The sequence below is a fragment of the Carassius gibelio genome, chromosome B11, assembly GCF_023724105.1.
Source record: "Carassius gibelio isolate Cgi1373 ecotype wild population from Czech Republic chromosome B11, carGib1.2-hapl.c, whole genome shotgun sequence".
In the NCBI taxonomy this organism is placed as follows: domain Eukaryota; kingdom Metazoa; phylum Chordata; class Actinopteri; order Cypriniformes; family Cyprinidae; genus Carassius; species Carassius gibelio.
The window spans coordinates 7,000,638-7,026,043 of record NC_068406.1 but is presented as its reverse complement, the minus strand read 5'-3'; the positions used below and the strand labels follow the sequence as shown (position 1 = coordinate 7,026,043).

General features: G+C 37.1%; 1 protein-coding gene across 2 annotated transcripts in view; it reads right to left on the bottom strand.

The window, feature by feature from the left end:
- Positions 1–3,462: 3,462 nt before the first annotated feature.
- camk1b (calcium/calmodulin-dependent protein kinase Ib) overlaps positions 3,463–25,406 on the bottom strand; it is a 47,248-nt gene continuing 25,304 nt past the window's right edge. For both annotated transcript variants that reach the window (XM_052569277.1, XM_052569276.1), the window contains exons 3-12: positions 21,625–21,756; positions 15,972–16,046; positions 13,231–13,369; positions 10,814–10,940; positions 9,882–9,957; positions 9,660–9,772; positions 9,316–9,394; positions 8,763–8,850; positions 8,513–8,654; positions 3,463–7,131 (exon numbers count right to left, since the gene is read on the bottom strand). In XM_052569277.1, coding sequence (XP_052425237.1) covers positions 7,034–7,131; positions 8,513–8,654; positions 8,763–8,850; positions 9,316–9,394; positions 9,660–9,772; positions 9,882–9,957; positions 10,814–10,940; positions 13,231–13,369; positions 15,972–16,046; positions 21,625–21,756 — 1,069 coding nt within the window. In that variant the 3' untranslated portion in view covers positions 3,463–7,033. The remainder of the gene's footprint in view (positions 7,132–8,512; positions 8,655–8,762; positions 8,851–9,315; positions 9,395–9,659; positions 9,773–9,881; positions 9,958–10,813; positions 10,941–13,230; positions 13,370–15,971; positions 16,047–21,624; positions 21,757–25,406) is intronic.

Here is a 25,406-nt window from a genome sequence, read left to right as displayed (position 1 = left end):
CCACCCGGCAAAGTGAACCGTGCCTCTTCTCCCGGGTCTGTAGGTACAGTTTGTACAGCCTGTGGATAAGCAGCCTTAGCCTTACACGCTATGGCATTACTGCAGGCTCATCAGGCCAAGGCACTGAAGGACCTTTATGAGGCTGGTTACGATCCAAAAGTTCTGAAAGTGCTCCGAACAGCTACTGACCTCGCGCTACGAGTGACGAAGGTCCTCGCAAATTATCTGGGCTGGGAACATCTTTGGCTGTGTCTTGTCGATATGAGGGACACAGACAAACTTTGGTTCCTTAATGCCTCTGGGTCCCAGACCGGCCTCTTCGGCAATGCGGTCAAGAGCTTGGCCCAGCAGCTCTCAGCTGCACAGAAGTAGACTGAGGCGGTTTGTCACACCCTGCCCGTCCACCCGTCCTCCAGCAAAATCGTCCCAGTCTGCTCAGCCCTGGTCAAACCTAGCAGTGAGTGGAAGAGCAAGAGGCCCCAGAATCGGTTACCCAAAAGAGGGAGGAAGCTCCTCTTTGAGGGATGGTGAAGGCATCTCTCCCTCCTCTGGATGAGGGCAGGGTGAAGAATCTTGAAAATCTTGAAGAGGGAGCAGTTTTCTCTGTCCCTGGATCCAGGGAGGGCAGAGAGAATTACAGACAGACCAACATCGCACCACACTCATTGTACTTCATTGTACCCAAGAAAGGCAGTGTGTTACAACCAGTTGTGTCCCTTCGCTGGTTACCGTTCAAGATGTTGCTGCAGTAACGCATTTTTAGGTGCATCCATCCCCAAGATTGATTTGCAGCCATCGACCTGAAGGATGCATACTTTCATGTGTTGATCCTTCCACACCAGAGACCATTTCTATGGTTCTCGTTCAATCGATGTGCGGACGGGTCTCTAACTGCACTGACATGTCATTTGCCTAGAGTTGTTAGCGGTGCACCTTGCTTTGAACCATCTCAAGGGGCACTTGCAAGGTAAGCACGTGCTGGTCCTAATGGACAACATGGCGACCGTTGTGTACATCAACCGAGAAGTTAGTCTACACTCCCAATGCATGTCGCAACTTGCCCACCACCTCCTCCTTTGGATTCGGAAGGTTCTGAGGTCACTTTGTGCCATTTACATTCCGGATCTGCTCAACTGTATGGTTGATGACGTGTTACGAGCTATGCTCCCAGGACAATGGAGACTCCATCCCCAGATGGTCCAGCTGATTTGGCGACATCAGGTAGACCTGTTTGCCTCTCCAGAAACCTCTCACTGCCAGTTGTTCTACTCCCTGACAGAGGGGACACTCGGCATGGAAGCAATACATTTGAGCCATTGAAGTCAGTTGAGCTAAAGTTTCTTTCAATGAAAACTCTGCTCCTGCTTGCATCAGCCTCCATCCAGAGGGTAGGGGACCTGCATGCATTTTCGGTTAACTATTCATGCCTAGAGTTTGGGCCAGCTGACTCCCAGGTAATCCTGAGGCCCCAGCCTGATTAGAGCTGTGGGCTGGGTGACCCCAACACCTTCGATAGATTCTATTTACCTCTTGTTGAGCCGTTATCCTCCTGTGTTCTCACCTCAAACAGGTAGAGGCACTGAGAGGCCCAGGTTTTATTGTTGGCTTGCTAAGACTGCTCCAGAGTGTCCATACTTTAGTCCATGTCAAGCCCCTCCATCCTCTCAGCATCCAGAAGTGGCAGAACATCCAGCACTAAGCCCTTTCTAGCTAAATACTTGAAAAGTGATAGAGAGCTGGGTTCCATATGTAGAGACCTAAGTGGATCTCATATGTGTAAAGTCCATGGTATAACCTCAGAACCCGTGTTTCCCTGGCAGACTTCTGCCATTTCCATGAGGGTTTCAATGACATCTAATCTTCCATATGCACCTAAACGAGATGTTCATATTTGTAAGTGCTTCCAAAACCTCATTCGGGAAGGATGGGGCTTCCGCAACGTTCCTGTTCCAAGTGGAATGGGTAGATTTTCCCAGTGTTATCCAATCTCTCTAAGTGGATAGTGCTATGACAACAGTAACTGGTCTTCTTTTTGTGGGCCCTAGCCTACTCCAAAAAGGGGCACAGGCAGCTCGCACAGGACACTGGAAGGGGCAGCATCACCCTTAGCTAAATCTTTGCTTTTACATCCAACACTTTGAAGAATTTAAGAGAACTAGTTTATCATTGGTTGATCTACATTCTCTTCATTAGTGAAAATCAAGATTCACCAGCACAAATTCATGGCAAATTTACAAAAAGACTAATAGAAGCGTGTAGAAATCATGCTTGACGGTTTATTACAACTATCATTTTGAATGTAATGACTTATACTAGCGGTTCTCAATTCCGGTCCTCGCACCCCACTGCTCTGCACATTTTGTACGTTTCTCCTAGCACTTCAGACATTTGTTCTATTCGAACGTACCCTGTGTAAGTGCCCTGCGAAGTGGGCATCACAGACATCACAGTTGTCCGTGTGTAAAGACACTGCGCAGCACAAATCAGTGAATAAATATTCCGAAGTGAGGTAAACTTCAACAGATTTCCCCTGCTCAGGGAGTAGAGAACAATGAATAATGGGAACACTGATAATGTAGGAAACATCAGACAAATGTACATAATCAATTACATGAATGTACCAAAGCAATTGCAACTTCAAAAATGAAAAAAAGGAGAAACTTATTTTATGATGTGCACAAGTGACTAGATGATGTTGAGGTTGAACAAATACTTTTAAGAATTCCATTACTGATATGAGGCATGCACCAAAACGACAGTTTTGAACAGTGGATGCATAGAATGTATTTATTTTCTTTCGTACTGTGTAATACTGTATTCACAACCACAAATGCTTACAATAAAAAAAAAAAAAGAAGTTTGATTTCAGTCTTGATTTCGTATTTACTGTGAATTTTTCAACATCTCTCTGCCAGTTACTTTCAGTTTTGTACATAAATATACATAGCCGCTCAGGAAGAAGAGCTTTAGGTATTGAATAACTGTGTGCATGTGATATATCCAAAAATATTACATTATATAAATAAAAAAATAGTATTTTATGGCAAAGGTGTCTGCAACGTAAGAAAAATGTCTGCTTTTGAGATGTGTTTTTGATATTTTGAATGCAGTGTTTCATTTTGCAAGAGCCATTTTGTGTGTGCAGTTCTTGGATTTGTGTGTAAAGTTTTGAAAAAGAGAGGTAAAGTTTTGAAAATGTGTGTGATCAGTTGAAAAAAAAAATCAGTTGAAAGTGATGTTTATATAACACACTCTGCACAGGCCAAGAACTCAAAAGAATTTCCACTGTGGTGCAGGGAATACTAACCCCAACCCCAAAACACCAAAAAAATCTCTCTCAAAAAACATGCTTGAGTAGGCCTTTATTACCATAACCTGCAATTATTCACTTCTACCACATCCGTCCACTCATCTCTCACTCTCTCACTCTTTCAACATACTAGATAGCACACAGAAACAGTGCATAGACAAGGAAAGTTTAATCCACTTTACAGTTACAAATGTTTTAAAAATACAAATCATTGGCGTCAATATCAATCACTCCATTATGAAAAAATACAGTAAATACCCATGATGCTCTGCATCCATACAAGTAATGGATCAAAACAGCGTACACATCTTACAAAAAGGCTTAACAGTATGTATATATGCCTATGGTTATACATATTTTACAACATACTGTCATTAGTATTTTAAAATCAAAAGGAACCCTGAAATACAATGTAAATACATTTATTATAAAATGAAATTTGAAGCAAATCTCATTTTGATTTTAAATTTGTCTGTTAGATCGATGTTACATTGAGAAAGAGAAATGAATAAATCTAATTTCAATTTTAAGACCAACAAACTAAAATTGGCAAGACATTCTTTTTAAAGAGTCAAGCCCTTGAAGTTAATTTTGCATATTCACTATTACTAAGGCCGATGATAATAATGTTTGGGTTTGCAAAAAGTAATTTAGGAATGCAAATCCAACATTGTTGCAATCCTGAGTTGTTTCAAGTTGGTACATTTTCATGCTGTGTTCTTTTCCAAGATACTGTCAAAAACATGCTCTGTCCAAAAGAAATAAGCAAATGCAAACCACGACTCCTGCAGAAAGCATTTCGAAGCCAGAGAGGTAGCTATCAACTCATTTGTGTGTCATAAAGAGTAGGGATAATCCTAATGTTCGGAATGGCAAACTATCATACTGTTCTTACTGTTTGCACAGTAGGTTTACTAAGTGCAATAGAATACTCGGGTTAAGCCCTGCCAAAATTGTGTGGTATATAGCAGAGCACACTGCCTACTGTATCCCATGATGCAATGTTCTTGGCAGCCATATTTTGTGGCACTTTTTAAAAATATATTTAATTTTGCCAATTTTTTTAATGTGGTCAATGAAAACTCATTTTTACATTAAATTAGAAATGCAACATACCAATTACATTTTTATGACAGGCAATATAATGTGCTGTATGAAGTATACATCACACTAGTATTGCACTCCAAACATAGTTGGTTTATAATATTCATGTCCCTGCCTGTATAGTTGGTTCAATGTTGCCATTCAGCCTAGAAAACAACAATGACAAAAAACAATTATACAGAATTGTTAATAAGAATTTAAGAGGTTTCCATTGATGTAGAATTCAATTCGTAAATGTTTATATGTATATATTTTTTGCACTTTACATTTAACGATAGCATATATTTGCGTAACTGAGTAACTGTATTTGTGTGTATTTACATACATTTTATGCATGTACATAAATCACCACACCATGCTTGAACACACACAGCAACATATGCACCAATACTTAAACATTCAACCTTATAAAATAGCATAAGTTTAACCTTGCTAACTGTCTTGATGCTCAACCAGACAATATTTTCAGACCCTATATATACATGTATTTATATAAATAGCAAATCCTCGTTTTCACTGTTGTGACCATGATCACATTTAAACACATTAAAGTACACAACGCCACTTGTGCATCACTGTGCAATCATTTATATATTTTTGAAAACACCAGAGCATGTAAACAGCAACAACAGAATTGATTCTTTGACCCATCATCTCATATTGGCATCTTGATCAATACAGGAAGTCTGCGCAAACAACACTGCAGGCAAAATCACACGACACATTGCCTTTTATTATAAATGTTTTATATTTTTGATTTCATCTGTCTTCACCACATTTGTAAAATAAATTCAGAAAGCATATACAGATATAGAACAAAATCAAACAATTTGTTTAAATCAAATAATTGTTCATTGGAATTCGTAAGTTTAATTTTTTTTTATACATTTTTGTTTTGTATACCTTAATTTATGCAAGTGTTTTTTTTTCCCCCCAACCTAACATTTTCTTATGTATTGGTAGACAGACCTCTTAAAGCAGACCTTTGAGAGCCAGTCAGCACCAGAATAAAGAGTTAACTAATGGTTCTACATATGTGATGAAAACCTTCAAGATTATAAACATTTTGCAAAGAAAATGACAAAGGGACTATGAAACAGCTGTCACAAATTAAACAGGTCTGGGACTTCAATTATATTTGTATGTACTTTCACAATATCAATGAATCCAAAGCTTTTGGTATTGTTTAGAATTCAGCACTGCAGCATAGACATTTTTTCATCATAATCATATTTGTTAAAAACAAAACAAAAAACACAGACGTCTTCCAATGGATTACGGAAAACCGCTATCTTCCAACCAACTTGTGGAAAACTTTCTCCGCAAACATCTGGAGATTTCTATTATGTGACTTTTTTTCGTAAGTTTTTCCATCTAATGTTTTTTTCTTTAACTTCTGGACAGCAGTGAATGGAAACAAACAAAACAATAAAATTGGAGTCAAGTCACACATTCATGTTGTTTAATGGAGGTTACTTTCATACAGGTTCCAACATCGAAAAGAATCCAAATTGTCAAATATATTTATATAATATGGACCACAGCCTTGTAGTGATGTTATCCTATAGTTTTTTCTTGAAAAATGACCATTCAGTATATCACAATTCTCTGATTTCAGTTCCTCCCCTGAGTATTTTTAATGTTGTATAATAGAAAGGGGTTTACAAAAGACAACAGCTTTGCAATATTTACAGGATGGCAGCATTAAACATTAGACACTTACAAAGCGTCCACCGACAGTGCATAGCTTAGAATAGCCATATATGCCATGTAGGTGAATTTGATGGTTTAACATGTACAGCTTCCAACATTCCCAACTGAAAAGATCAAAACATATTTAAACAAATAATAATAATAATAATAAAAAAAGAGTAAAACATTGATACTGAATCCATGAAGGCACCGCAGAAAACATTTGAAGCGAGAAAGACGCTCTTAAACATACTGACTGAATGATCTGTTGTGAAGACTTAGTGTAAAAAAAAAAGACGTTAAATATTTCCAAAACAAGCTAAGATGTCATTTACACTAATCAGTGTTTATTTTGGATGTACAATGCAACTGAGATGTGGCAACACAACTAATATGTAAAATCTAATATGAAATCTGTCCGTACCTTAGTTGAAAAGAAACCTTTTTTCTTATCGTTCAAGATGTGCATTTAAATTTTTCAATCTTAGCATAACCTAAGGCCAAAATTCATAATCTCATAAAATGTTATCAAATCTAAAATGAATGTGCATTTAATCAGGCCACATACCAACAGCCACTGTCACATTTTGAATTTAAAGAGAAACAGGCTTAAGGACGTTTAGTTCAGGAAGAGAAAAATTAAAGTAAAAGTATGAGTTAAAACACTGTCCAATCTCTATCCAGCTCCCACAATAGCATATATTACCCATGAAGTGCCTGTGGCAATCTTGTCTCTTTTCGAACTCTCTTTAAACAGAATCGCTCCATAGTAGTGACCCCATTCCCACCTTGGTTCTTTACATTGCAGCGCCTCCAAGTGGCAGGAAGCTGGAACTACTCAGTATTCCCAGCCGGACTCGGGGTGTGGCAGGACTCCAGTGGAAAAACAGGACAGTCAGTCATTGGTTACTGCAGGATGATTGACACTCAGACCCGACTAGTAGAATGGACATGGTAGGTGCAGTTCTGGATGTCATTTCCATCACTGACACCCTCAGAACAGCCACTGTTTTCCCTCCGCAGGGCTAAAAGAGAGAGAGAGAGATTAGTCCTTCTTAAAGGTACAATTTGTAAGATATTTGCAGTAAAATATCCAAAAACCACTAGGCTAGTGTTATATATTTTGTCCAGCTGATTACTAACAATATCTCTAATGTTTTCAACTACTTGTAAATCATGAGAAAATCCTCAATGATGTTAGTTCCCCCATGTTACCGCCTTTACTGACGTAGAAACCACATGACAACAACGTCGTGGACAAATGCGGAAGTAGCTTTGCGACAACTAGAAAGAGATGCCGATCTCTCGTGTTTTACTCGACAGGTGAGTTGTTTTGATTCGTATCTTTACAGAAAACGTATGCTATTATAACGATCAGCAAGATTAGTACCATGGGGCATACATGCCAAACCCTGGGCATCGCGTCTCTAGACCTGCGCGAGGACGCATCTGATCCATAATCTGATCGCGTCTTTGCATTGACTTTGTGTGTAATCTACTCCCGCAAATCGTTGAACTCGCGTTTGTCATGATTTTTCTTTCTGTCTGATTGATGTTCATCAACGGTTGGGTAGAAAACACCAAATCCCATCCCTTCTTAGCATCATCAAACCACGTGATTGTTATTGTTTTGATAGTGCGCCCTCTAGTGGCAGGTCCTACAACCTGTACCTTTAAGTAGGCTACCTATTTAGAAATTGTCCTCAAGTAACTAATGACAGTTCAAGAACATGTCATATTTCACTCCACTGTCAATATAAAAATCTGAAATTATGCTATGCATAAAGAAAATGTGGTGCCAGCTTCCCTGTTACCCTACATAGAATATGAAATTTGGAGAATGAATGGATGAATGGAAAAAGAAAGTGAAGTGATTTTAGATTTAAAAAAAGATTTTTGTGAAAATTAAGCACGCACTCACACTCACACACACACACACACACACATACACACACATTCATTCATAAAAAAAAATCTTAATATTTATATTTTAATATATTTACACATTATTGTAGTATGTTGTGCTGTATTTAACTTGATTTAAATGAAAAACTAAATTTTCAATACCATATTACAAAAAAAACTAGATTTTCCACATTACAGTAATTTAAGTAATTAGATTGCTTTAACATTACCGTAATGAAACTGATGGGCAAATATTCTTAAATAATAATAAAAAAAAAAATCTTAAAACAAAATGTCAAATGTCATTTTTCTTTTTACATTATGGGCTGAAATATGATCTGGCTTGACTAAAAGCTAGTCTAATACTGTAAATATACAGTATGTTTTATGACAATATAAATATTTGCTATGTTTTACTATGACTGGCAGGTAACCGTAGTGTCTGTCTGGACGAATATGTATGCAAAAACTGGTAAACATGTGACGTGTTTCGATACTGACAGCTCTCGTCCTCGTCCCCCTCGGGCAGCAGCAGGTGCCCGTGGCAGGGGTTGGGCAGGGTGGACTGCGTTTGGCCCTCCTGACTGGTTCCCAACTGCAGCCTGCGCATGTGACGAACTACTGCTGTGGCATTAAATGCTTGCTGTGTATGACAGTAAGAAAAAGAAGACCATGAAAAATCCATGCTTTTCAATACTTCATTAACATTCTCAGATGGGGTTCTTTCACTCTCATATAGGCACGGATATACCTTCCACTTGCTTTTGGCAAAGTTCTTCTTAATTTGGGCACTGACAGATTCGTGGATATTCTTATCCAACGCTGTGTCTCCAGCGATCCTGAAGGACAAAGCAGACATTTAAGTTTCCCTTTCATACAAAAACGTTCTACAACATCCATCCCTTTTATTTACTTTCACTGTATGGAAAGAGCAATCTCTTTTTTTTTGTTATAAGGGTTTGAAATGACACAACATAAATAAATGATGTTGCTGGAAAGAATTCAGTAGTTGTAGATTATGTGGAACTGGGAAAGATACTCATTGTGTTGTTGGATCTGTTGACAGATGTTTGAAAGGTTAAAATATGACGGTTCATGACAAAGTCTCATTGCCTTTTTAAGCAGCAAAGCCACAACATATGGCAACTATAATGTGGTTATGGCAATAAATATGTGTATGTATGTGTGCTATCATTGTTTAAATTGCTGCATGACATACTGCAAAACTCCAAGTATAAGAGTGCTATAAGTGAGATTTACAGTATCACGGACGATTAGTCTCAGTGTGGCGTCTGAACTCATACCATGGGTGCTGAAGAGCCTGTTCGCACGTGTAACGCTGGCTGGGATCTTTTTCCATTAAATGCACAATAAAATCTTTAGCTGAGAAAAGAGCACAGTGTGAAAGATCAGAACATGACATAACTGTTTCCGTGATATGTCGCTGAGAAACATAGCAACTGTCAGAGGAAGATAGAAAGAAACAGGGAGAAAATAACTTGGCCTCAGTTTCTTGAGAGATTCTTTTGTTTGATTTGCCAGACATAAAAGTCATATTTTCATTGACTACAAATCTATTTGACAACCATTAGTGTTTGGTAAAAGAAAGAAGGAAAACTCAAGTTTTAAGGGAAATGTTGTGTTATACCTGAGTCAGAGATATCATCCCAGTACGGTGAATCAAACTCATACTCTGCCTTCAGGATCTGCTCAAAGAGCTTGGCATCGTTCTCATCGTAAAATGGTGGATAGCCACATAAACTGAGAGGAGACAAACAGAAGTCCGGTTGAATTCTTTCTAATGCAAACCATTAGAAGGGAAAAGACGTAAGTATGAACATGTGTAAGCAGCAGTAATAGTCAAACTCACAGAATGTAAGCGATGACGCCGATTGACCAGCAGTCCACAGCTTTACTGTACGGCTTCTGCGCCAGAACCTCAGGAGCTGAAGATCAGAATAAATAGGATCAAACATCAGTTTAATTGATCACTTTCTAGTAAGTAGGTAGACTAAACAACCCTAACCATAAACCAAGTATTCCAAAATATTCAAAGTTACAAATCTTAATCTAATGAAATACATTAAAATTATATTTTAAAGCATGCATTTGTTTTTATCTTATAAAATAATACAGTGTTAATTATGAATAAATGACTAATTAAAGATATTTATCGATTGATAAACTATAGTTTTGGCCTGAAACGTAAATCTAAAGGCCACTGACAAAATCTGACAAAAATAAATAGCTTATAATTTTCAGGGGCAAATTCTAATGTTGTGCAAAAACTGGGAGTAGTTGAGGTGATAATACTGGTTCTAGATACACTGTTTGATAAGTTGTTGCTTTCTCTTCTGCTTTCATTCATCCATGTGTAAGTGGCATAGTTACTCTTATCCAAGTTTCAGTTTTTCTCTTTTTCTATAGAAATAACATGCATCTAATTTTCCCTGACACACATACAGGATATGCTTTAAAATTGGGTGCCTGAGGAAACCAGTTTGAAACATTAATTTCTAAAGCTATGGCTAGTGCTACACATGAACACTTTTTCTAAGAGATAAAGAAAAAGAGATGAGGGCTCATAGGTAAACCTGAAGAATGTTATAAAGTAAGAAAAGACTGATGTTAGGTTGAGTTTACACCTGGATGTGAACTACACTTCCAGACAAAACACTTCCCTGGTATTCTTAGTTGGTTTATGTATTGTATATTACCCTCAAATCTTGTTAAAATCTTAAAGGCCGAGGTTTAATCCAGATATACGCATATCATACTTTTGCGCATGGAGGTGTGTCTTACCTACATATCCAGGAGTGCCACACGCTGTGCTCATCACACTCCCTGAACCCTCAATCTTTGACAGACCAAAATCACTGATCATGATTTTGGAGTCTTCATCCATACTGTAGTACAGCAGGTTCTCTGGCTGTGATAGAAGAAAGAGACACAAATAGGCACTTGAACCTTTTGTGTGTGGCATATATATATATATATATATATATATATATATATATATATATATATATATATATATATATATATATATATACAAACCCAATTCCAAAACAGTTGGGACATAAATCTCATAAACTTATATTTTATTCACAATACAATATAGATAACATATCAAATGTTGAAAGTGAGACATTTTGAAATTACATGCCAGATATTGGATCATTTGAATTTCATGAGAGCTACACATTCCAAAAAAGTTGAGGCAGGTAGCAATAAGAGGCCGGAAAAGTTAAATGTACATATAAGGAACAGCTAGAGGACCAGTTTGCAACTTATTAGGTCAACTGGGAACATGATTGGGTATAAAAAGAGCCTCTCAGAGTGGCAGTGTCTCTCAGAAGTCAAGATGGGCAGAGGATCACCAATTCCCCCAATGATGCGGCGAAAAATAGTGGAGCAACATCATAAAGGAGTTTCTCAGAGAAAAATTGCAAAGAGTTTGAAGTTATCATCATCTACAGTGCACAATATCATCCAAAGATTCGAGAATCTGGAACAATTTCTGTGCGTAAGGGTCAAGGCTGGAAAACCATACTGGATGCCCGTGATCTTCAGCTCTTAGACGGCACTGCATCACATACAGGAATGATATTGTAATAGAAATTACAAAATAGGCTCAGGAATACTTCCAGAAAACATTGTGGGCGAACACAATCCACCGTGCCATTCGCCACTCTTGGCTAAAACTAAAAGAAGCCATATTTAAACCTGATCCAGAAGCGCAGGCTTTTTCTCTGGGCTAAGGATCATTTAAATGGACTGTGGCAAAGTGGAAAACTGTTCTGTGGTCAGACGATTCAAAATTTGAAGTTCTTTTTGTAAAACTGGGACGCAATGTCATCCAGACTAAAGAGGACAAGGACAACCCAAGTTGTTATCAGTGCTCGATTCAGAAGCCTGCATCTCTGATGGTATGGGGTTGCATGAGTGCATGTGGCATTGGCAGCTTACACATCTGGAAAGACCCCATCAATGCTGAAAGGTATATCTAAGTTCTAGGACAACATATGCTCCGTAGAAGAATGATCCGGGTACTGAAACTTTTTTGAGATGTGTTGATGCCATGAAATTTTAAATCAACTAATTTAAACATTTGATATGTCATCCATGTTGTATTCTGAATAAAATATTAAAATGTCAAACTTCCACATCATTGCATTCTGTTTTTATTCACAATTTGTACAGTGTCCCAACTTTTTTGGAATCGAGTTTGTATATATACAGAACAGACCAAAAGTTTGGACACACCTTCTCATTCAAAGAGTTTTCTTTATTTTCATGACTATGAAAATTGTAGAGTCACACTGAAGGCATCAAGGGCTATTTGAGCAAGAAGGAGAGTGATGGGGTGCTGCGCCAGATGACCTGGCCTCCACAGTCACCGGACCTGAACCCAATCCAGATGGTTTAGGGGTGAGCTGGACCGCAGACAGAAGGCAAAAGGTCCAACAAGTGCTAAGCATCTCTCGGGGAACTCCTTCAAGACTGTTGGAAGACCATTTCAGGTGACTACCTCTTGAAGCTCATCAAGAGAATGTCAAGAGTGTGCAAAGCAGTAATCAAAGCAAAAGAAGAACCTAGAATATGACACATTTTCAGTTGTTTCACACTTTTTTTGTTATGTACATAATTCCATATACAATTCCACGTGTTAATTCATAGTTTTGATGCCTTCAGTGTGACTCTACATAGTCATGAAAATAAAGAAAACTCTTTGAATGAGAAGGTGTGTCCAAACTTTTGGTCAGTACTGTATATATATATATGGAGTGGAGTTTCTATGTGTTTTCTAGGGTGTTTGAGTAGTTCCCAGATGTACTAAAGAGTTCAACGTGGTTTTTTGAAAGGGACATCCCCTAGATTTTGGTGTCTGGTCTTCAAACTCACATCTCCCATTATGTGAAATGGGGCTCAACATGCTCAAGTCAACCACTAGGTCACTGCACTGACCCAAATGATCATTCTAAAAATGGGACTGGATCCATTGATTGATCCATTTACCTAGAACTACTTTCCTGATCCCTGGAGGCAAAGACCCAACTATTAATATCAAGAGCACCATCAAGGACTCTTGAATGAAACGATTAAGCAGATTCAAAACTTTCAGAACAGATTTCTAACACTCTGTGGTTAAAAAAAAAAACAACTCCTTTAATCTGTTCCATCAGACCTGTTTTCCTCCAGATCGCCTGCTGTCTCACCTTCAGGTCTCTGTGCACGATGCCCATGTCATGCAGGTACTTCACAGCATCCAGGATCTGCTGGATGAGCTTACTGGCATCTTTCTCTGTGTAAAATCCTTTTTCCACAATCCTGTCGAAGAGCTCACCACCAGACACCCTGCCAATGGAAAAACAGAGAGATGCTTGCAAAGCTGTTTTCGGTGTCTGTGTCTCTCACACACACCAACGCACATGCTCACTCCTTTGCAATATTGATTTTTTATATTTTACCCCAGACAGACTGGCGCACAGCAGGATCACAGCAGAACCACATGGTGATGCTGTACTTCATCACAACCACCAGAGGAAGCTGTTTTACTCATTTTATGTTGACTGGGTAGAGTCTCTGTCTTTTACACATATCTCATTGTGTTTAAGTAAACTTCAAAGATGACTCATAGAAGTTCTGCAGCAGGAAGTCAATTTTATTCCTTAGAAGTGGTTACACTACCCAATCTATTTTAACAGATCTATGTTTATTTTTAGGCACTAAAACAAACAAGAAAAAAATTATATATATATATACACACATATATATACACACACACATATATATATATATATATATATATATATATATATATATATATATATATATATATATATAAACATTTTATCTCACAATTATCATTTCTGTAATGCAAAAAAAAAAAAAAAAACTTCTCTATGTGGACAAGTGATCTTAGATTATATTGTTTTTATTGTATTTTAATAATAAAATTGATTGTTTTAATTACAGTAATGAGAATTTGGGGAAATATCCTTAATTGTAAAAATAAATTTCACAAATGCAGTTAGTCTTATTGGTCCTAAGGATCATTTCATTAAGGGCAGAGTATAATTAGTGGGGTGAAACATATCAGCATTTCTCTGTGAGGTTAATCCATCTGCACAAGACATGTTGTCCATTTCCTTCTCAACACAAACAGTGCGGAGGCAGTGAAACTTCATTCAGAAGTGACCGTGTTTTGTCTCTTCACATGTGTAGGATGAAGGGAACGCTGAGGGTGGGATTTCACAGTCTGTGGTATTTGAAGCATCAAGACTGTGGGTGCTGACACACACACACACACACACACACACACATGTACATGCATGCAGAGCTAATCTCTCACTGAGCTGAAAGCCCAGGCAAGCTTGAAGTCCTGCTGTCTGCATGCGGAGTTGCCATCACCCAGAAAATACGACAATGAACATCTCTCTCGCTTCCCTTTCTGTCATCCTGTCACTCTTGATCTCTCTGTTAACACCTCAGTTGTGGAAAACGACCCTTCGCCGTGTGTCTCTCTCCATTGCTTGCCATCCGTGATATAATCTGTCTCTCTCTTCTCTATACACGCAACTAACTCTCTCTCTCTTACTGACATTTTAGATAGTAGGTGTGAAGACGCAGGTGTGAGCATATTTTCCCAGCTCTGTTCAGTGGGCTTATGCGCCTGTGTGTGTGTGTGTGTGGTTGTTTATCCTTTTCCTTGATTTCTCAGTGGAAAAGACAATAGCGAGGCTCTCTGGCACATAAGTAATTAAAGAGGTTGACACTATGAGGGGGCGAGAGAGAGCCGAGGGGGGTGACACACACAGTCATGCAGTACCTGCTTCTCTGTAGCTGTATGGGGCCTGTTAGAAAGACACATGATAGCTTCTAGTATTATTCTGTGTGTCTCCTGTGGGAATCGTCTGGTCTGAAGATGAAATGTCATTTTTTTCGTTAAAACTGTTTTTTGTTTTTTTGTTTTCAGTTCACATCTAATAAGTAAATCAACTGTAGGAGGCATTTTCAAAATATTTCTCTCTTTGCTTGAAAATCAAGACAAGCGGTGCATTTCGCAAAGGCATAGTTAGCAAACTATGATCTCAAGTTATTTCATTATCGACTTAGTTCAATGAATCAGCGTTTCCCGAAACCAAAGTTCCAACGAACGTTTGCAAATTTGTGCGAATGGAACTCCAGCTATATATCATGCCGTATGTATACACAACTTTCATTTTGTATCTGTTCGTTTGTAAAGTGAATCAAAACCTGGTTTTTGAAGAACGTGCATGTGTATAAAAATGTAAAAGAATCATTTGACATAAGAGGGAACCTGACATTTCCATCTTGAAGCGATCGAGAAACAGAAGTTATTACTTCACTTTCAATTCTTTGAGCAAATGTTCAAACAACAGATGTGTGAAAGAAGTTACTGGAGTTTCGGGAAACAGTCATGTTTTATTTTAGTATGTTAGAAAACACATGTAAGTAAGTGTACTTTGTTAAAACATGACATATGCCACGACAGCGCTCCCTTTGGCTGAGATCGCAACACATTCTTGCATTGTGTTATGGATGAATTCAATGAAAGTGTTTATATTCATATACTTATGTAGAGAATGTTTCGGGTCTAAATGTCTATAATTATGTTTGATAGCAATAATATTCATTGGAATAATGCCTTTGCATTTTTATTTGTTGCATACAGATGCTTTAAAGTTGGCTTTTGGCCAACATTGAGATCTTTAGGGATTTGTTTACCATAAAAGCCACACATCATCTGAACCTTGAGAGCTTTTAAGTCACGGAAATAAACGAGTTTGAGATAAGGAGCTAAAAACGGCAACCAGCACATGGCAGCTGCACTAGATAAGAGCTGAATTGTTTGGAGGTGGGCTCACATACTCCATGTAGGAAGCATGAAAATATGGGGCGACAGCAAAGGTGAAATTAATGATCAATCACTCACAGTTGCATGACAAGGTAGAGGTGGGATTTGTTCTCAAAGATGTCCTCCAGGGAAACTATGTTGGCATGTTTAATCCTAGGACAGAGAGAGAGAAAAAAATAGCATGTCAACTCAAGAAAAAGGCAAATATCTAGGCTTAGTACATCTTTACTAGTACTTCAGAAACAAACAATATACTTTCAGAATGCAATGTAGCATGAGAGAAAAAAACGCAACAGTCTGTAGTGAAAGTGAGGCATGTGATAAGATAAAATCAATCAAAAGCATTTGTATTATATTATAAAAATATCGCAAAAAATAATTACTCATCCCTTGTTGTCTTAAAAAAAATAAAAACACTAATCCCTAATTTCCATTATTTATTCTGTAAAAATGGCAAATTATTTGAGCTGTAAAGTTTTTTTTTTGCCCATTTATAACCATTTTGGGGTTTTGCTTCATGATGTCATGGTAAAAATGTTGTAAAATTTTCTATAACTTAACACAAAAATTTAAATTAAGCAACTTCATCGCACTTGTACACATATGGTTTCCTACTTGTTGCTACATGGTTGAAACCGCAAGTAGTTTTTGTGGTATAGCAACATTTCACAAGTGCTGCCAACTGAGCACAAATTGTTTTGAACCTCAAATATTCCTTTAAGGCACAGGATTGATCCACAGCATGCAAATTTGTTTGGGTGGAGCCGAAAGTGTCATGGTGTTATAATTAGTGTTTGTGTTACTGCAGATTCACAGCTCATATTAACAGCTTTAATCAATCCGTCTCCAAGAGAGCTGTTCTGACACCAGATCTCCACTCGTCCAGACGAATCTCTGCCACAATGTTCTAGACTGTTAAACTGACCCAGAGATGCTTCATAAATATTTACCAAGGGGATCCGGAATCAGATTTCCTGTTGCCTATAGCCTGGGATGCCAAACAATTATGAAACCAGGTCTGAGTGCATTGACTGAGAAAGAGAACTAGAGAAAAACCAGACAGAGGAGAAGGGAGACAGCTCTCATTTGGTTCCATCAAATGTCTCATGCCTATTATAAACACAGTGTAAGACATGTTACTAACAACAGCATAATGTGACAGTTCCAGAGCAGCTGGCATGAGCTCTCGTACCGAGATGGCAACGAGCAAAAACATCTCACAAAAGTGAGGAAAAGTATTTCAGCTTTATTTTAATCCACTGTCTTTAGTGGTCTGTAGGTAGTTTGAGACTGCGAGAGACTGATAATTTGACTCAATCACATAACTGCATCTTTGCTTCTTTTTTGCACTTTTGATAAGTTTTGTAATATACACAAACTCCAATAAATGTATATATTGATTTTCAATAATTCAACAGTCCAACGTTAATTATACCTGACATGGCACCTACTGTACATATTGTAAGTTAAATTGCATGTATGTATGTGTGTGTCACACACACACACACACACACACACCCTACTGATTAAAAGTTTGGGATCAGTAAGACTAGTAATGTTTTTTTAAATAAGTCTCTTATGCTCATCAAGGCTGCATTTATTTGATCAGAAATACAGAAAAAAATATTTGTAAAAATTATTATTAGAATTGTCAATGTTGGCAATGTTGTGCTGCCATATTATTATTATTTTTATTTTTGAAACTGCGATACTTTTTTCAGGATTCTTTGATGAATGAAAAGTTAAAAAGAACAGCATTTTAGCATTCAATATATTCAACATATATAATATATATGACTTCTTAACAATTTAAATTTTATTGCTGAATAAAAGTTTCAATAGCTATAAAAAAAGAAAGAATACAAACTTTTGAACTGTAGGGTATATTGTTAGAATTTATTTTTTTTTTTTTAATAAATGCTCTTATTTTTAACTTTTTATTCATCAAATAATCATTAAAAAAGGTATCACAGGTTCCCAAAACTATTAAGCAGCACAACTGTTGCCAGCACTGATAATAAATCAGTATATTAGAATGATTTCTGAAGGATCATGTGACACTGAAGACTGGAGTAACGATGCTGAAAATTTGGCTTTGCATCACAGGAATAAATAAGTAGTGTACAGTATATTAAAATGGAAAAATTGTATTTAACAATTTCAGTATTATATTGTTCCTGTATTTCTCAGTTTTGATGAACAAAAGAAACTCCTGTAAAAAACATTCAAAATAATTCTGATCCGAAACTTCTGACCCGTACTTTATCCTGACATTTCATCTTGGATGACATTTCAGGGAACTCCAAATGAACAAATTACGTCATGTAAAAAAAAAAAAAAAATCTTTCAGAAATGGTCTGATCAGTGCAGGGAGCAGTGAACACTGCGTAGGAACGCAGCTTGTGACATATTGAACAGACTGTACTTCCCTCCCACACAGCCTTGTGTTCATTCAAATTAAATATGCCGTCTATTCTGACTAAAGTCTATGAGGGGGTGGATTTTGTATTAATCTAGTGCATAATAGAAAAGAGTTAAAGAAGAATGCATAAACTAATGTCGCACATGTTCCTCCATGACCCCTGAGTCTCAGTCTTCACGGCCCCCACAAAGGTTTACAGCCCAGCTGATTATCATTGACTTACAGAAGGGTTGGATGAGTGTGTGTGTGGCATGTGTGGGCTCTAATTGAGCCGGGAATCCCACACACCTCCCCACTGGCAATACAACACGACAGAAGCACCTGAATGAGTCACCGAGGCTCATTCTTTCTCTCCTGTCTGCTACATGTACGCTCACCCACTCCCCTTCTCTCCTCCTCCCCTTTCAGGCATAGTGGAGGCCTCGTCTTTGACTTCTTCTAAACTACACACCACTCAACCGTGGGCAGTCAGAGATGACACGATTCCAAAGCAAGGTTATTATTGTTAATTAAATTGACTGGCTTACACTTAATTTTCAGGTGTCTGTGTTACAGCGTAATGACACATGAAAGTACTGTGAAGTATTTCTGTAATATCAAAGGAACAGTTCACCCATAGAATAGAGCACACGAAAACTGAAAAATTTTAGAAAATGTACTCACCGTCAGGTCATCCAAGATGCAGATGAGTTTTTCTTTCTTCATCGAAACAGATTTGGAGAAATGTAGCCCAAAAATTAGCATTACATCACTTGGTTAGCAATGGATCCTCTGCAGTGAATGGGTGCCAGCAGAATGAGAGCTGATGAAAACATCACACATAATCCACGTTTTTAACTTCAAACAATTTATGGATATGAAAAGATGACTAAAGTTAAAATGATTGATCACTTGATGGATACATAACAATGGATTTGTTTATTACAAACAAGCTTTTCACCTCACAAGATGTTCATTCATGGACGGGAGTCATGTGGATTACTTAAATTTGTGGATTATTGTGATGTTTTTATCAGCTGTTTGGACTTTCATTCTGACGGCACCCATTCACTGCAGAGGATCCAGTGGTGAGCAAGTGATGTAATGCCACATTTCACCAAATCTGTTTCGAATTAAGAAACAAACTCATCTGTATCTTCGATGGCGTAAAGGCGAGTACTTTTTAAGGCAATGTTTATTTTTTTTGGTAAACTTTTACTTTAATAAACAACACATAGTTTCTATTTAAAATTTTAATTACAAGTGGGAAACTCGTTGAAATTTCTTCAACTCCCAAGGTCCTGAGTTGGGGGGGTGTCAGTGAGAAAACCTATTTAACGCAATGTAAGGTGCATATGTATTTATTCTGTATTTTTTTGGTCGATTTGTTAAAATGAATGAAAGGATTCTTTTTTTGCCATTTACAATAAAACTAAGTTGCATATAAAAAAAATATGATATAAAAAAGTAGGCCTAACGCTATAATTAATTAGTTATGAAACATAATGCGATTAAAATATTTTAACATAGTTGAATATTTAACTACACGTACATCATACAATTTAAGATTTTGGGGCAAAAAAAGGCCTGTATGAGGTTTTTCACAAGTCGAGTGCTGTTTATGTCCAAGAGTGCAAATGTGATTTTTCTACAACAGTTCAGTAAATATGAAGTCAGTAATGTGCTATATTTTAAACACAATTTTGTCTGCTTTTTGCTCAATTTTGCTAATGAAAATATTACCTATAAAGTCACAGCAGAATTGTTGTGCGTCTGTTTGATAGCAGTGTTTAGTTTTCTGAATGAATCTGCGTTTTGAACGAATCATGTGAATCAATGAATCTAAAGGCCATTCATAGATACAGCCATTTTCTTAATTCCTGGATGAATCAGCCATTTGAATGAATTGAACGACCACATGCTGGCAGTTTTAGTTTCTTCTTTAGAATGTTTTTTTATTTTTTATTATTAATTCATTGATATCACAGGGATATTAAATCGCTACACCATGTGATTGATAAGAAAAACGAATTTAATTGATTGACAGCCTTAAAAAAAGATATGAATACATAAACAATTCAGTTATCAGAAGCTTTATACATTGAATAAAAACAAAAAAGCAAAAACACATGGATGCACATTCTTTACTTATTACTTCGTAGAAGATGAGTTTAAAAATGGTGTTGATTTTTTTTTTGTCGCCATTTTGCTCCAACCAAAGTGATATGAAATCACCTGATGCCGTAATTACGACTTGCAAACTAAATAAAAACTTTCGAGAAAGACTTGAACGCAACATATTTGACAGTATGGAAGCACAGATATTTCTGTTAAACTGCAATTTTAATAAGCAAAAAAAAAAAAAAAAAGAGATGGCACACAGTTATTTAATTTATAAAAATTCACAACACTTCTTCACAACCTTCTCTATGATGATGTATGCAGGACTTCACCAATAAGTTTGTCTGTATAACTTCCACCCCTTTCTTACAATCAGCTGCAAGCTCGTGTTGAGATTCTCCCTTCATTCAATCAAACTAATGGACGGAAGTCATTGCCCTACATACTGTATGCCACAGCACAAATGAAAAGATCTTTCACAACTTCCATTAATTTGCAAATTTCATAAGCATTAAATTACACAGCACAATACAATTTTATTAAACTCTTAGCTACAGTACAATGATTGTTTTTTTCACACTTATGTTGTAGCAGTACATTGTTTTTTTTGTTTGTTTTTTGGCCAAAATCAGGCACCTTAGAAGGCAACACAATGTTGCAGCCTACTGTACCTCTTAGAACAGTCTTCACATTGAAGCAATGATGCCTTAAATTTGCTGTCTAAGTAGGACAGCACATTAGGTTTTGCACCAGAGTTAAATAAATGAGGATGCAGTTGGTTTTTAAAACCCTAGTTTAAGTCTAAAGCCATTTCACTGGTGCCAGCAGCATTGTTGAGAAATGTGACTTTGCAGCAGGCTGTGAGTGCTTCTCTCAAATCTCTCTGCGAAACGCTGTGCCTCTTTGCCTGTGGTAACCCGGGCAACCCAGACACTAAAAATAGCGTCGGCAGCTCCGGCTTCAGTCATTCCCTCAGAGCTTTATGATTCCAGAGGTTTAAACACGAGCTTCTTAACACACAAACAAATCACTTACTGTCCTCTCACCCTGAGATAGCACGGCTGTTACACATATATGAAGATCTTAATGGACTTCACAACCATGGGCCTCACTGTTCATACAGCTAGTAGGTGGTGATATTTAAAGTGTGTGTTTGTGTGTGTCGTGCACATCCGTAAATGAACTGAAACAGCGGTTTCAGTGACTCACTTGTGGAGCACGGCGATCTCATTTTCAATGCTGTTCTCTTTCCCCTCCAGAGCTTTTTTCGGGATGCATTTTATCGCCACTAGCTTTCTCGTCCTCTTCTCCTCTGCGAGCATCACCTCAGAAAAAGCCCCTCTGTAAGACAAGATCCATATAATCAATCAGTGTCAGTTTTACCAATCAGTATTAACTAATTTTTGCACCGCAGAAGTGAATTATACCTGAAATTAATTTAAATACATTTACACAGACTGTTTCATGCAGCTCAGAGTTGGGATGAATGCATTTACTCTGCATTTACAATTGCATAAAAGATGTTATGAGAATTCAGTAAGAAGGTCCTACATGGACAGATATATAAGCATTTAGACTATAAATAGCATATACATTTCAAAACATTTCATGATTATTTGAACAAACTTTAACTAAAGATTAACAATTATTATAAATGTATATAACATTAACAAATGAAAAACAAAAATCAGAAATGTTGCATTGGCTCATAACTGAAATATTTTTAATTACTAAAATGACTCAAATTGAAACAAAAATGAATGAAACTACATTAAAATATTAATACACACTACAATAGTTTCCTAAATAATATTCAAATAATAAAGGTTCCTGGGCCTGAAAAGGTTGGCAACTGGCTGCACGATATTGGGAAAAAATTATATTGCGATATTTTATTTTTCTGCGATATATATTGCGATATGAAATCTAATAAATTTTTTACTAAAAAACAAAAATGGGGTGAGCACACTTAAATTCTCATTTTAAATGATTAAAACATTAACACCATCATGTCAATTGATTAATATGCGCGAGTGAGAGAGAGCAAGACAGCGCTCGTGTTGTTTGAAGTCGGTGAGCGTGCGGCCGGGCTCTCTCTCTCTCTCTCACTCTCTCTCTCTCTCTCTCTCTCTCCCTCGCTCTCTCTCTTTCTCGCTCACTCTCCCTCATTATCTCTCGCGCTCTCTCTCGCATTCTCTCTCTCTCTCTCTCTCTCTCGCGCTCTCTCTCTCTCTCTCTCTCTCTCTCACTCACTCTCTCTCGCTCTTTCTCTTTCTCGCTCACTCACTCACTCTCCCTCGTTATCTCTCTCGCTCTCTCTCTCTCGTGCTCTCTCTCTCTCTCTCTCTCACGCGCTCTCTCTCTCTCTCTCTGCCCTGTTAAACTAACAGGACTTAAAAAAAACATGCAAATGATAAACTTTCACTCTATGATGGTTAAGCTGTACAATTAATCCGCGAATCACGTTCGTTAAGGGCCGGGGAGCAGCTGGTCCCTACAGTTAATGAATAACGGATCAACTACGATGTGACTATCATGGATTCGTACATTGCGATATCGATGCTTAAACAACACATCATGCAGCCCTATTGGCAACCCCAAAACATTAAAGGCAGATGCCTATATGCAAGATTCCTAAAACTGTTGACATAAGTGACATCCTGCTGGGAAAGCTCTTTTGTTATTTTAGTTTTAAGTTTTCTAGTGAAAGACACAGATGGGCTGAATGTTGACTCAGACAGACCTGTCTCAACAAGACCTAACCAGACACAACTTGGTACAATGGCAAGTAATAAAAGCTCTTCCATGTAAATGTGATAAATCAGCTGTGAATGAGACAAGACGATTCAGTTTCTATTTCTGTAGCCCTGTCCACAAAGAAATCTCTCTGGCTCATAGGTCACTCCACCGCTGAACATCAAACACTTTTAACCGTTAGAGCTAGTGGATTGGTTGAAGATGGAGAAAAACAGGAAGCAGATACTAAAAGACTTCCTCTGAAGGGATGACACAGGAGGTGAGTTCTCTAGAAGAGTTCAGGATTCAGATGAAGTATTTAAACGCTGCTTTCTGATTAGATCAAAAACACTGATTCATTCAGGAAATAAACAACATTAGTGTGTTTGGGTCAGAGACACATGATGTTTAACTTTGAGCTGGATCTGAGGAAAAATTTGGTCTGAAATGGAAGTGATATCAAATAGAATTAGAGTTTATTTATTCTCCTGGTTAAACTTGAATGTCTTCAAAATTCAAAGTTTTTTTTTCCCCCTATGTTTACATGAAGCGATATAGACACGTACACAAGGTGATTTCCCGCATATCACATCATTTTATCCAACAATTCAATTCAATTTAATGTTGTGAGCTACACTTTAAACAGTTTTGTCAATATTGTCTGTACTGTTTTTACTTTATTAAATCGCACTGTGCCTTCAATCAACATGCAGTTCTTTTTTGTTACTAATTGAATTTAAGTTTAGAACGATCGTGAGTCAATAATTCAATGATCCATTTAAAGTCATATGCTTAGTTCCCAAATTATTTAGCCATTTCAGCAAATTGGTTGAATAAATAACTGAATGACTTGCCCATCAAGCCACTGACTTGCTACTATCTAATGGAGGTTTTAGTTTCATATTTAAAGGTATAATTTCATTACATTTATAACAGCATATGTAAAACGTTTATCTAATAACATATTTTATGCAATTGTAAATGCAGAATAAATGCATTCAGACCACATCTGAGCTGCAATAAACAATATGTGTTAATAGATCTAAATTCACTTCAGCTATCTGCATCACTTCTAGTGCAAAAATAGATTTGGTTAATACTGATACTAATAACTAATACTAATTTGATAAAAAATTTAGGGCGTGTTATTGATATCATTTAATTTATTGATTAAAATGCGGAAATGTGACAAAAATTGATGCATACAAATTTGAAAAGTTAGAAAAAAAAGTCAATGTGCAAATGCTACTGGAAACCAATTTAAGAAGGGCTAATACAGTCACTTAATATAAAATTAATTAATTTCATCAAAATAAATTGTTAAATTACTTAAATAGTAATGCTGCCTTGGCAACTAACTCAAATAAATAATTTTAAGAACTAAAGTTACTAGAACTAATACTGAACAGAATTACTTAAACGTAAACTAAAATGAAAAATGTAAATATAAATATCAATTTTCGAAATATTAATGAATTCTAATAGTATTTAAAAATTAAACAAATTTCACTGGTTCCTCAGTCAGGAAAAAGCAACATTGGCAACATTATAACATTATAGGCAGATTCACACAGTAGTCCTAAAACTCAGATGCAAAAAAGGTTTTGTTGATGCTGAAAGTGTAGTATTATTCTAGTTGCATTTACTGATTAAATGTGAGAATGTGGCATAAAAGATTATTCACATGTCTAATAGAAAAAAAATCCCCTTAAAGGTACAACTGCCACTGGAAATTAATGTAAGCTTCAGGAGTCAGCCATCAACAACCAGCCAAGGCACCAGCACAAAAACACACTTAGCAAAATACTGCATAATTATAAGAAAATAGCATTTTTGTCAATACTACACACCCCTAGTTTCAAGTGAACAATAATTTACTATGTGTTGATATATCCTCGGTTGATTCAGTTGTTTCTATACCATTACACACAAAGATCCACACAGTCACGAGACCAGAAGATCCGTGATCAGGCCTAAAAGCTCTGATATCATCAGCAAACCACCCAGTCTGTTCAATATTTGAGAATGGAATGAAGATTAAGAGTAAACTCATTATTAAACAGGATGTGATTATAGCTCCTCAGCAGCACAGATCCGGCCACACAGACTTATCAACGAGAGCTCAGCGCAGCCATGGAGGACAAACACTGATATGATACACAGTTAAGCCTGCATGTGTGTATGTGTGTGCACATGACAGGAGAGGATGAGAGAAGGCTGCGGGCTAAACTGCCAATGCTCAGCATGCGGAGACA